The sequence below is a fragment of the Gadus morhua genome, chromosome 22 (assembly GCF_902167405.1).
Source record: "Gadus morhua chromosome 22, gadMor3.0, whole genome shotgun sequence".
Lineage (NCBI taxonomy): Eukaryota > Metazoa > Chordata > Actinopteri > Gadiformes > Gadidae > Gadus > Gadus morhua.
Window position 1 is genome coordinate 55,106 of NC_044069.1, and position 12,933 is coordinate 68,038.

Consider the following 12,933-nt stretch of genomic DNA (forward strand, 5'->3'; position numbering starts at 1 on the left):
TAAAGTGAGATTTTCATGTCATGGGACCTTTAACCTGTTAAGCCCTAGGCCTATTTCACAGGCCTCCTGCCCGAAATGACATGCCCATAATGAATAGAGTATGCCTCCACAACTACAAGGGCTATATGAATGAAGTTGGTTTAAAAAAGAAGGTAACACCTGTGAGGTGGCTGCAGAAGTGTCAGAATCAATATAGATGTTACTGTGTCAGAGTAAATTCAGCTAGAACATAGTAAGAAATGTAAATTTTCAATTTTCGCCTAGATAAAACACATTATTTAGAGTGAATACCACATTGAAACTATGGGATAGTAGCCCAGAACCTTTAGGGAAACATATAACAACATCTGATGAGTACCCTGTTCCAGGATAAATGCTAATAAAGTGAATGAAGTGATTTTAGAGAGGTTTTAGTACAGGTAGGTCCAGACGGACTAAATGGTGCCATTTGGGCACTTTTGGGAACCATCAGTGCCATTTGACCTTTCTAAGGTACCAGACTGTAAAACAAATTGTATTTCACTGACATATCACTATAGGTATTCAGTCCATCCAAATTCAACAGTTTTGAAAATTCACCCAGACCTCTGTACATTTTCAAAGAAAACCATACAATCGAAATGAAGTTTGACTCCAACTGGAGCAGATATATTTGAGAACATATAATAAAACCAAACTGTAAAAACAAAGGTAAAAACACAGCTAAAAACTACAATCACTAGGGATAAAGATATATGTATACATATATATATTGTGGTAACCAGGTACTCGATTGGGCCGGGTTCCAAGGATAAATGACACGTTTGTGTGCGGGATAAGCCATCCAAGGCATTTATTACATACAACTTAAATCAAACACGAAGTAAACGCGGTCTCTAGGGCCTCCGTGGGCCTCTAGGCTCTCTCCGACCAGAGCGCTACCTTCTTCCTTGCTCCCGTGCCGTGCTGTCCAAATGTCAGTCCTTTTATATTGCCTCCTCGGCTTTCGGCCAGGTGTCCCCCAATCACGCTGATTGGGGGACACCTGGCCTCATCAATCACACTGATTGGGGGACACCTGGCCAATCACGCTGATTGGGGGACAACATTAATAATAATTATGTTAGTGAGACTGAAATGGTGGCAGTCTTAAAATAATAAAAAATAATAAGGAGGGTTAGGGTTAGCAGTGGAGGGAAACACAACATTCGGTTTTGAATAACTGGATGTAAAGGCGTCATATTTTTTGGAAACGCGACCAATTTATGGTCTTAACTCTAGTAAGGCTCTGACGTACAAGTTGTTTTGTGCTGTGATTGGCTGAAGAGAAATAGCTAAATGGCCGCGTTCTAAAACTGGACCGTGCGATTTGACACGTTCAATCTCTGGCGACTCCGTCCTTCCAACTCCTTGCGACTCCTTGCAACGACCCGTTCACACCGCCCCTGCGACGTTCTAAAACCGTCTCGTTGCAAGGTGTATCTTTGGTCTGAACTGGGCTTAAGAGCTGGGGGTCAAACTAGCAACCTTCTGGTAACCTTCCAACCCGCTCTACTCCCTGAAGCTGTCGGGTGCCTGAGCCTCAGACGGAGCTTTCGCTGGGTGTGACCAGGGCTACACAGACTCTAGTGGTCCTTCAATGATTTATTTTTATAATAATGCACCTGAGTTGCATTGCTCAAACTGCTTTGCATTCGAAACATTAAGAAGGTTTTGTAACAACAGCTCAAAACATGAATTATTAAATAATTAATTAAAGTGAAAGTAACAATTCAAAGTGAAAACCCTGTTTGTTTCTGATATCATCTTCGAATGAGGAGGCCCCCATGTTTAAATGGATATTTATTATATTGGGACGGATAATTTCAGCTTTACACATGTAGCTCATCAGAGAAACATTACCAGACCTTATAATAAACATTTCAAAATCGTATTCATAACACACTTGAGTGACCAAAATATTAAAAGATAGCATCAAGCATTAGATTCATCTCACACACACACACACACACACACACACACACACACACACACACACACACACACACACACACACACACACACACACACACACACACACACACACACACACACAGTACTCTCTAGCCCTTAGATGTTGTCCTAGCCTCGTCTCCTTCAGGCCAGAACTCTGGAGAACCCTGAGCTTTATCTCTTCTGGTTCAGGAACATTCTTCTGAGCTTCTGGAACATTCATCTGTAGTGTTAGAACATTCCTCTGTAGTTTTAGAACCTTTTTCTGTAGTTTAGGATGGAGGGGCAGAAGGTTGCAGAACTCTGTGGTCGGTTTGGGTGGAGGGGAAGGAGGAGGAGGCGACCTAATGTCCTCGAGGAGAGGGGTGGAGCGAGGTGAAGGAGGTGTGGAGTGGTTCAGAACTGAATCCAGTCCGTGGAGGTGGAGGAGTCCCGGGTGGAGGAGCTGAGGCCAGGGAGCTGAACAAAGATAGCATGTTGCGTTTACAGGTTGTTATAGCATGTTAGTGTACCATGTTAGTATGTTGTGTTAGCATGTTGCGTTGCCATGTTGTTTCAGCCGGTTCATTTAACAGTTTGTGTTAGCATGTTGTTTTAATATGTTAGCATGTTTCATTGGCATGTTAGCATTGGAGACGTTCTTTATGAGAACCAGTGATTTAGAGAGAGGGAGCCCCACCTGGAAGCTACAGAGAAGCCTCCCCCGAGGTCCGAGCCAAACTGGACCACCGTGTTGCAGTTACTGCTGTCTAGATCCAAGACACCCTGGGGGGGGGGGGGGGGGGGGGGGGTAGAGAGAGAGACCAAAGACCCCAGACAAGGATAAGAGAGTGACCTATTCTCAGTGGTCAGACGACACACATAAAGTAAATTTTAGTTTTAAAGAATCGTTCAGGAGGATTGTGTCCAGACGGTCCAGCTGGAAGTAGGACAGCGGGAGGACCTGACTCTGGTACAGAGTCAGGTCCTTAAGGAGCAGGTAGGAGTCAGATACCAGTTAGACAGCCTCCAGTACAGAGTCAGGTCCTTAAGGAGCAGGTAGGAGTCAGATACCTGTTACAGAGCCTCCCGTCTCTGGAATTGTGTTGTGATTGGATATTCCAGGGGAAGGAGGCGGGACAATCTTTCCTCCCGGGGGAGGTGGGAGGAGCCCAAACCCACCAGAGCTCAGGGGGCGGGGCTTGTTCCTCTTCTTGCCTTGCTATTGGAGGAAAGGGAAATCTTTTGAGTCTCTGATTGAAAACTTGCTTGGGTATTACGTATGTTTTTAGCACTATAAAAGGATAAGATCAGGTATATGTGTTACAAACTGATATATGTGCTTGCATCACTGGTGAAGATGTCTAGAATAACTTTCAAATGAAACCATGGATCTTGTGATTTGACGTTGTTTAGATATATCTTCAGGGATTCAGACTAGGCTTTGTACGGTAGATAACAATGTGTAATCTATATGGTCTCTCCTTGCTGCCGCTGTGTTTAATGGGTTGCACTCTCGCAAAAGACTCAAGACTCACTTGTACAGACTTCACCTAGCCTCTGCATAGCTTCCCCTCAACCCCCCACACCCCCCTACCCTCCTCTTACGCACTTATTGTATGTTGTACGTCCTTGCTCTTAAAAATAGTAATTAGCATGGTGTAGCATCCTAGCTCTCTGTGTTGTATACGGGGAATGGGTTAACCTAGTGTCTGGTAGTGCTTGGCACTAATGGTGGCTCTACTGGTTCTATGAAGGCCCTAAATGTCAATGAGAGGTTCTGTTGGTGCCTCTCACCCCGATGTTCAGGGTGATGGTCTGGCCCTCCTTGAACCCCAGGTCCAGCTTGGGGCCGGGGTCTCCACTCTGGGCCTTCCTGCTCAGCTCCTCCTCCTGCTTCAGCCCCCTGCAGGTTGGATCAGAGCATCAGGGTTCCGTGGAAGAACCCTGGTTCTACAAGCCACACAGACAGTGCAATGTGATGATGAGAGGAGTTCCTCACGTACTTGAATTGGTCCTGCAACGCCACGTTGAAGTCGAAGGCGTCGCCGCGATCCCCGAACCCCACCCCGATGAAGGCACTGCGACCTGCAGACGCCCACACAGCATCGACAGTTATCACTGATCCTGATGGGTTCAACAGTTATCACTGATCCCTGATGGATTCAACAGTTATCACTGATCCCTGATGGGTTCAACAGTTATCACTGACGCCTCGTGCCCACTGCACCGTCAGTCAACGGACGTGGGAAGGCGTGGCTGACGGATGGGGGAGTAGTCTTTGCAGATGCATCCGTCAGCCAATCAAATCGGTTCGTCGGGTTCTTCCCGCTTCTTCCTGCTTGTTGCGAGGCAAGATGACCCGCTTTCCCGCTTTCCAGTATCGTCAGAGCCCGAGTTGCGTCACAGTGCTTACATTTGCATGCGCGATCTGATTGGATGACGGAACCGTCGCTGCCGAAAAAGTTGAACATTTTTCAACTTTCTGACGGTGGCGAACGCTCCTACTGAACGGACGGATCCACAATGCATTGCGCGTCTGTCCCCATTCAAAGTCAATGGGCAACGGTCAACTGACGGAGGTAGTGGGCACGGGGCGTGATCCTGATGGGTTCAACAGTTATCACTGATCCCTGATGGGTTCAACAATTATCACTGATCCCCGATCAGTTATCACTGATCCTGATGGGTTCAACAGTTATCACTGATCCCTGATGGATTTAACAGTTATCACTGATCCCTGATGGGTTCAACAGTTATCACTGATCCCCGATCAGTGATCACTGATCCCTGATGGGTTCAACAGTTATCACTGATCCCCGATCAGTTATCACTGATCCCTGATGGGTTCAACAGTTATCACTGATCCTGATGGGTTCAACAGTTATCACTGATCCTGATGGGTTCTACAGTTATCACTGATCCCCGATCAGTCATCACTGATCCCTGATGGGTTCAACAGTTATCACTGATCCTGATGGGTTCAACAGTTATCACTGATCCTGATGGGTTCTACAGTTATCACTGATCCCCGATCAGTTATCACTCATCCCTGATGGGTTCAACAGTTATCACTGATCCCCGATCAGTTATCACTGATCCTGATGGGTTCTACAGTTATCACTGATCCCCGATCAGTTATCACTGATCCCTGATGGGTTCAACAGTTATCACTGATCCCCGATCAGTTATCAATGATCCCTGATGGGTTCTACAGTTATCACTGATCCCCGATGGGTTCTACAGTTTTCACTGATCCCCGATCAGTTATCACTGATCCCGATGGATTCAACATTAATCACTGATCCCGATGGGTTCTCGATCAGTTATCACTGACTCCTGATCACTGATCCCTGATAGGTTAAACAGTTATCATTGACCCCTGATCACTGATCCCTGATCAGCAGGGCTGTAACGATACACCAACTCACGATTCGGTTTGTATCACGATTTTTAACTTAATGTTACATTTAATAACAAATAATTTGGAACGCTGAACAGATTTGAACAGAAAGAATACAATTAAAGTAGGCCTATGCAAAATGAATAAATAAATAACCAAAGATTGCAGTTGGAGGATGCTTTCAGGTAGGCAAAAACCCTCAACTAGATTTGTGGTTTAAGGCATACATATTTGAAAATATTAAGGTCAAATAAATAATAGTACTTTGAATAGTTTGGTAGCACTAAACAGCGTTGGTAGCACTAACCAGCACTTTGTCCGGTGCCGGACAGAGTGACCTACATAGGTTTAGTTTTCGGTCAAATATCCTATTTTCGCTTCTTATTAGGCTATGTAGCTTAAATAATGTTTAATAGCCTAACTCTCAAATTGATGGCAAAAAACGTCTGATTCGCAATAACGACGCATAGTGTTACAAGTAGCATATGTGTGTGCGCGAGAATGGCAGTAAGTGTGTGTGTGTGTGTGTGTGTGAGTGACGTTAGCGAGTGAGTGGACGAGCGAGGAGAGCGAGCGGTAGCGTGTGTGTGTGTCAGTCTAGTGAAGAAACGAACGAGTCCGGTTGTGTATAAGAATAAAGTACCCAGCCTGTCAATAATCGGTGGCCGCTTCATTCTAACCTATAAGCAGACCAACTGCCGGTCAAGCACACAAAACACTAGAGACAGGGATCACACAGGCTGTTTTTGCGTGCTAGGCCCACTCTGGATAAATGTCGTCCATATCACATATGAGGACTTTAGAGGCTGTGGAGAAATGCAATCCTCCGTAGCCACGGAGCGCTGTCACCACAGCGAGGGCATCTCGTCGCAGACTTACGGCATCTATAAGAGGAGCGGTGTCAGCAGACTATTATTTAGACAGATTATTAGCTAATTTCAATCGGCCAATTTGACCGGAGAGATACAATTTTGACATTTAATTTTTTTCTTATCGGATAACGGAACCCTGGCACTAACAGCTCATATCAGGTGGCTGGATCTGGACTCCAGGATAAGGGGAGTAATTACGCCTCGTGCCCACTGCCTCCTTCCGTTGACTGATCCCCATTGACTTTGAATGGGGACGGACGCGCAATGCATTGTGGGTCCGTGCGCTCCATTGGAGCCTTTGGCTCCGTCAAAAAGTTGAACATTTTTCAATTTTTCCGGCAGCAACGGATCCGTCATCCAATTACATCGCGTATGCAAATTTAAGCACTGTGACACTCCTCAGGCTCTGACGACCCTGGAAAGCTCCCCCATCCGTCAGCCACGCCTTCCGACGTCCTTTGACGGACGGTGCAGTGGGCACGAGGCGTTATAAAGGGCGTGTCGCGCTTTTCCTTCTCACACCGGGAGACAGGTTTGTGGCTTTGAGTCGATTATCGTTCCAGCCCTACTGACCAGTGATCCCTGTGGGTTTCCTGCCCACAGCCTTGGGGGCGGGGCCTCACCATTTTCGTCTTGAATTCGCAGCACAAAGTAGCGGCTGGAGTCGCTGACGGTTTCCACGGTGATGCCAGGGAACTCCTGCACGGGCGCCTGGGCGAACAGCTCCCCTGGTGGGCAGGACAGAGCACCGCGGCAGAGCGACAGGTGATGAGTCCACTGCGGCACTCTGTCCCCATAGCAACCCCGGGACACCGGGAGGCCGCTTGGAATGCTTCAGTCAGGAATGAAGGTCATGTATTTTCTGTGGACTCAGAGACTAGCTGTCATGGAGCAGGTAGGGGTGAGGGCTGATCTTGATCTAGGATATCTGCAGGTAGACTGGGGACATTGGGGGTCGAAGCCAGAACTTTTCGACTAGGCGTCAACCCCCTTGGCTACCCCACCCCTACCTCATCACATATTCCAAAGTACAAAGAGGAGGGCTGTATGTAATGGGAGAGGGACGTCCCAGTGGTTAGGGCGTCCGACTCCCAGGCCCAAGGTTCTGGGTTCAAACCCTGAATAAACCCTCACGCCGGGGGCAAGAGGCCCCACCCCTTGAACCCCGTACCACCGATCAAAGGGGACTCGTGGTCCAGTGTTAAAGCTATAGATCAGGTCAAGCCTCCTTGCGGGCTCCGCAGGCCGGCCGCGCGTAGCCTTGCCCGGCCGCGGGCTCCACCTAACCCGCTCAGTCTAATGACTCGTTTCCACCGAGCGGTGCGCTACTGTTCGTTGCGATACAGTGCGGCTCTGTTCGCTTATATTGACATTTCCGTAGCCAGGGCTGCCTGTGGAGCCCGTGGGCTCCTTAGCCCGGCCTTGGGATACGGAAGCCGCACTGTACCGCAACGAACAGTAGCGCACCGCTTGGTGGAAACAAGGCATTCGACTGAGCGGGTTAGGTGGTTCTCGTAGCCGAGACTTGAGGAGATAACCCCTCCCTCCGGGCTGCTCCACAGCCAGGACTCCTGCTTATTGGTTCATAGCGCTGTGTGCAACCAGGGCTTCAGCCTATTCGTGAATAGACATAGGCGGGATCCAAATCCCTTAGCTAGTCACTCACTCAGAGGAGGACTTTCCTCCTCTCTCCCATTGAACCCCACGTTATTCACACTTTGGGGTGAAATGAATGGCAGTCAATGGAGGCTAGGGGAGGTACATCCTCCCTGAAATAACTGTCAACAGGCGAGAGGGGGTACTAATGACCCTTTACCAAGGGAAACAAACGTAACATACAAAGGCATTAAAGTTGTCCTATTTAAGGGCATTTATTCATTAAAGTAGTCTGGAGGACAATCTAAATTTTCTATGCTAAAAAATGTTAAGGAGGACCTTCCTCCCTCTCCTCACTAGAGAGAAGCCTCCCCTGATCTCTATATAGCCTATAGGCCTGATAATACTCATAGTTAATGGTTCATTTCTTCCATATTAGCTCCACAGCGGGGCTCGTACCGGAGACCTTGTCCTCCAGCTTGATGTACGCCTCGTTCCCCTTGGCCGTGATCCTCAACCGCCCCGACCAATCAGGGCTGTCCAGCTTCCAGTCGGCCGCTCTGAGGAACCAGTCAGACAGGACAGACAGGACAGACAGGTCCGAGGGTCAGACTAGGGCTGGGCGATATACCGGTTTTAAAATTATATCGGTATATTTTTGAAAGCGATATGTAGTTGAGACAATATCGCCATACCGGTATATTATATATTATTTTGATGTTGCCTTGCGAGCGCTATTTTATGAAGCCGACCGCTGCTCTCTGAGCCTACAAACCATGTTCCGCCCCTTACATGTACGTAGCGTTCTCCCAGCCACGGACGTTTCGCATCACAACAAACTTTGAACAAAAACATGGCGGACACGGTTGTAGAGAGTACTGAACCCGTAAAGGGACATGGGGTAAAAATAATGTTTTTTTAACGTTTCTCGTTCGCACGAGAAAGTATCTGGTGCGCACGAGAAAGTATCTGGTTCGCACGAGAAAGTATCTGGTGCGCATATCACTGTGTGTGTGTGTGTGTGTGTGTGTGTGTGTGTGTGTGTGTGTGTGTGTGTGTGTGTGTGTGTGTGTGTGTGTGTGTGTGTGTGTGTGTGTGTGTGTGTGGTCAGCGTGTGAGTGCAGTGGACGAGCAAGCGGTAGCGTACATGTCAGTTTAGTGAAGTAATGATCGAGTCCGGATGTGTGTAAAAGAATAAAGCACCCGGCACCAGACCCACTGCCGGTCAAAGTGAAGGGTGTGTTGCCCCTGAGAGATCATCGGTCCTGGAGGGAACGTGTCTGGGAGCCGACAGCAGAAAGTTGTAACACTAACCATCTCGTAGTCAGAGGGGAAGCGCAAGAGAGCAGTACGTGGTCCAATAGTGCAAGATAAAAATAAAGCACATTAATTTGAATGATTTTAGCTTGTGTGTGATTTATCGCGGGCACGGGCACACACAAGCTAAAATCATTCATATTATAGAGGACGCTGTCAAGGAAAACAGGATTTTTTGTCTCTAATGACGTCTTTGGTATCACTCCGTAAATAGTCCGGTAACCCCAGCGTCTTCGGTTGCTATGCGACGTCAACATCTTTGGCGGGCTATTTCTCTGATGATCAACACTACGAATGCTGGTTACAAATAAATTGTAAAAAGACACACCATGAAGTTATTTTTTCGTTCAGGCAAGTAGCCGTGTAATAAGCGGGATAATGTATAGAACGTCGTCGGTCATTATTGAAAATAAGCCCCTTCAGGTCGGTGTCCTGTTCGCCCTATCGGGGCTTATTTTCCTGATAATGACCGGCGTTCTTTAAATTATCCCTTACAAATCTGTTGTTAAAGCACAGCTGTGCTTCGTTGAGCAAAAAAAAAAAAAACACTAAATAAATGGTTGATAGTGAATACTTGTGGCGCGGAGTTAAAACTGCACACTTTACCTGTTTTGTTCAAAATATCGTTATAATATCGTATATCGGCATTCGAACAAAAAATATCGAGGTCCATATCCATTTTGGTCCATATCGCCGAGCCCTAGGTCAGACAGGACCGAGAGTCAGACAGGTCCGAGGGTCAGACAGGTCAGAGGGTCAGACAGGTCCGAGGGTCAGACAGGACCGAGGGTCAGACAGGACCGAGGGTCAGACAGGTCCGAGGGTCAGACAGGTCAGAGGGTCAGACAGGACAGACAGGACCGAGGGTCAGACAGGACAGACAGGACCGAGGGTCGGACAGGACCGAGGGTCAGACAGGACCGAGGGTCAGACAGGTCAGACAGGTCAGAGGGTCAGACAGGACCGAGAGTCAGACAGGACCGAGGGTCAGACAGGTCAGAGGGTCAGACAGGTCAGAGGGTCAGACAGGACAGACAGGACCGAGGGTCAGACAGGACCGAGGGTCAAACAGGACCGAGAGTCAGCAGGACCGAGGGTCAGACAGGTCAGAGGGTCAGACAGGACCGAGAGTCAGACAGGACCGAGGGTCAGACAGGTTAGAGGGTCAGACAGGACCGAGGGTCAGACAGGTCCGAGGGTCAGACAGGTCCGAGGGTCAGACAGGACCGAGAGTCAGACAGGTCCGAGGGTCAGACAGGACAGACAGGACCGAGAGTCAGACAGGACCGAGGGTCAGACAGGACCGAGAGTCAGACAGGACCGAGGGTCAGACAGGTCAGAGGGTCAAACAGGTCCGAGGGTCAGACAGGACAGAGAGTCAGACAGGACCGAGGGTCAGACAGGTCAGAGGGTCAGACAGGACCGAGGGTCAGACAGGTCAGAGAGTCAGACAGGACCGAGGGTCAGACAGGACCGAGAGTCAGACAGGACCGAGGGTCAGACAGGTCAGAGGGTCAGACAGGTCAGAGGGTCAGACAGGTCCGAGGGTCAGACAGGACCGAGAGTCAGACAGGTCCGAGGGTCAGACAGGACAGACAGGACCGAGAGTCAGACAGGACCGAGGGTCAGACAGGCCCGAGAGTCAGACAGGACCGAGGGTCAGACAGGTCAGAGGGTCAGACAGGTCCGAGGGTCAGACAGGACAGAGAGTCAGACAGGACCGAGGGTCGGACAGGTCAGAGGATCAGACAGGACCGAGGGTCAGACAGGTCAGAGGGTCAGACAGGACCAAGGGTCAGACAGGACCGAGATTCAGACAGGACCGAGGGTCAGACAGGTCCTAGGGTCAGACAGGTCAGACAGGACAGACAGGACCGAGGGTCAGACAGGTCCGAGGGTCAGACAGGTCAGAGGGTCAGACAGGTCCGAGGGTCAAACAGGTCAGCACCTCTTCCGGTGGGGGCTGGGTACTTAAGGGCAGATCTTTCCTCCCAGTTTCACACATTGTACATTTGGGGCACTTAGCAGAAGCTTCTGTCCAGTCACAACGGTCCACACACACATTCACACAGCGATGGCGGCGTCAACCATGCAAGGCCTGTCATCAGGAGCGGTTGGGGTGGGGCGAGTTGCTCAGGGACACCTCGACGCTAGCTGGTCTACTGTATCTAAAAGGGACAGCGCGCATTAATGTGCATGAGCACCACAGGTCAACATGGCAATCTGCCAGATTTTGCCATGCAGGCACATTTTCCTGTCCTGTTACAAGTCAAATAAAGTTTTTATAATCTAATCGAATCTACATTAAAACACTAGTTTATAATACTACGTTATAACACTACGTTAGATAATAGCACTCTGCTCAACTGAAACCATCTTGAAAGCTGTATGTTTGGAAACTCACTTGGTCTAAAGATAAGGGATTATTTCTTAAGGACTTCTCAAACCAATCCCTGCTGGCTTATAAGGGTTCACTTTAGTCTGATGATTAACATGTGAGTGACAGCTCCTAAGGGTTCAGTCTGATGGTCAACATGTGAGTGACAGCTCCTATGGGTTCAGTCTGATGCTCAACATGTGAGTGACAGCTCCAGTAGTGGGGGGAGGCTGCACAGAGGCCAGCCGTACTTTAGACATATAACCTAAGTGTAAGTGCTTGGCACTTGGTTCTATGAACAGCCGTACCGACAGAGATTTATTGTTGTTTCTCTTTCTTCTGACAGATGAAGACTTATTGCAAGTCGCTCTGGATGAAAGCGTCTGACACTAAATGCCCTGAATGTAAATGTTAATAGACCACAAAATCCGTTTTCGGTTCGCGGCTGAAAAGAGCATTGAACCGGTCACGTCAGGGAGCAGAACGTGCACCGCGTCTGTTGTGTTGCAACGCCCTTATCGATGCGCGTGACGTCATGGCATTTCCAGTCAATCGATGGGTACAACAGCGCAGAAAATAGAGTGTTTGTAGATGTGACTAATTGTAAATATAATAAATATTTTAATAATCATTTTAGAATAACGACATCATCACACACGCCGATCATCGCTGTCCTGGTTGTCAATGTTCTGAGCCTATGATCGTAATTCTAGGACGCAGAGGGCTGAACCTGATCGATCATTGATCGGTGATCGGGTCACAGCCCGGGTCGGATCAGAGAGCAGCTCGTTACCTGTAGCCTCGGTTTGTGGCCCGCGGGGGGATGCGATACACGTTGACATCTGGCTTTACGCACAGGATGGACTCGTAAGCCCCCTCCGTCGCCATCTTGGTTCCAGTGATGCGGAGTGGGGGATTGAGTGACAGGTCGTGGGCCCCGTTGTGGATGGTCAGTATTCTACCCCCTGGTGTCTGGGGTCCGCCTGTCCCCTGTCCTCCACCAGGGCCCTTCTGCTTCAGAGGACTTGAGCGGACATCAAACATCAAAAATGTTTTAACCTCATGATCAACGCAATGTTTAGCCTAATGGAGATCATTGGTTTTAAGGACAATGTCAATGACTGAGCTAATTAATAATACTACGTATAAACTAAAAGCCAGTTTAAATTCGGGTTTTACATTTAACTATAATTAATCGATACATTTAAACCCCAAATTATTCACAAAATATGATTTTATAATGATGCCGAGAGATTTTAATGTTTTGCTGTTTTTTTACATGTTTCACTTAAACCAAAGCGCAGTGTTTAAAGCTAAACTTAAGCACTCCTCAACGTAAAAGTACGCTCAGTTATGTGAATATTCAGTTTTATCTATTTTATTTTATGCATCTATTTTATTATTGACGTCATATTCTG

At 48.2% G+C, this 12,933-nt stretch overlaps 1 protein-coding gene across 2 annotated transcripts; it reads right to left on the reverse strand.

Annotated features, from left to right (window-relative positions):
• Positions 1–680: 680 nt before the first annotated feature.
• On the reverse strand, positions 681–12,440 carry LOC115536273 (adaptin ear-binding coat-associated protein 1). 2 transcript variants are annotated; one of them, XR_003974630.1, is made up of 8 exons: positions 12,309–12,440; positions 8,281–8,381; positions 6,849–6,953; positions 3,957–4,038; positions 3,748–3,856; positions 3,025–3,172; positions 2,651–2,736; positions 681–2,430 (listed from the first exon to the last, which is right to left on the reverse strand). XR_003974630.1 is itself a non-coding variant. In XM_030348057.1 (7 exons), exons 1-7 carry the CDS (start codon positions 12,401–12,403, stop codon positions 2,711–2,713), a joined length of 666 nt encoding a protein of 221 aa, XP_030203917.1. In that variant the 5' UTR covers positions 12,404–12,440; the 3' UTR covers positions 681–2,710. The 2 variants fall into 2 exon arrangements, 1 of the variants encoding a protein (XP_030203917.1); XM_030348057.1 differs by having other exon boundaries at positions 681–2,736.
• Between the last annotated feature and the right edge of the window lie 493 nt (positions 12,441–12,933).

What these genes read in the sequence shown, in the direction of transcription:
- LOC115536273 (XM_030348057.1), bottom strand. Translation starts at nt 12,403, where the DNA reads ATGGCGACGGAGGGGGCTTACGAGTCCATCCTGTGCGTAAAGCCAGAT. An exon ending in GCCACAAACCGAGGCTACAG is followed by an intron (nt 8,382 to 12,308) that starts GTAACGAGCTGC and finishes CTGGTTCCTCAG; the next exon opens with AGCGGCCGACTGGAAGCTGG. An exon ending in GACGGGAGGCTCTGTAACAG is followed by an intron (nt 2,737 to 3,024) that starts GTATCTGACTCC and finishes CCCCCCCCCCAG; the next exon opens with GGTGTCTTGGATCTAGACAG.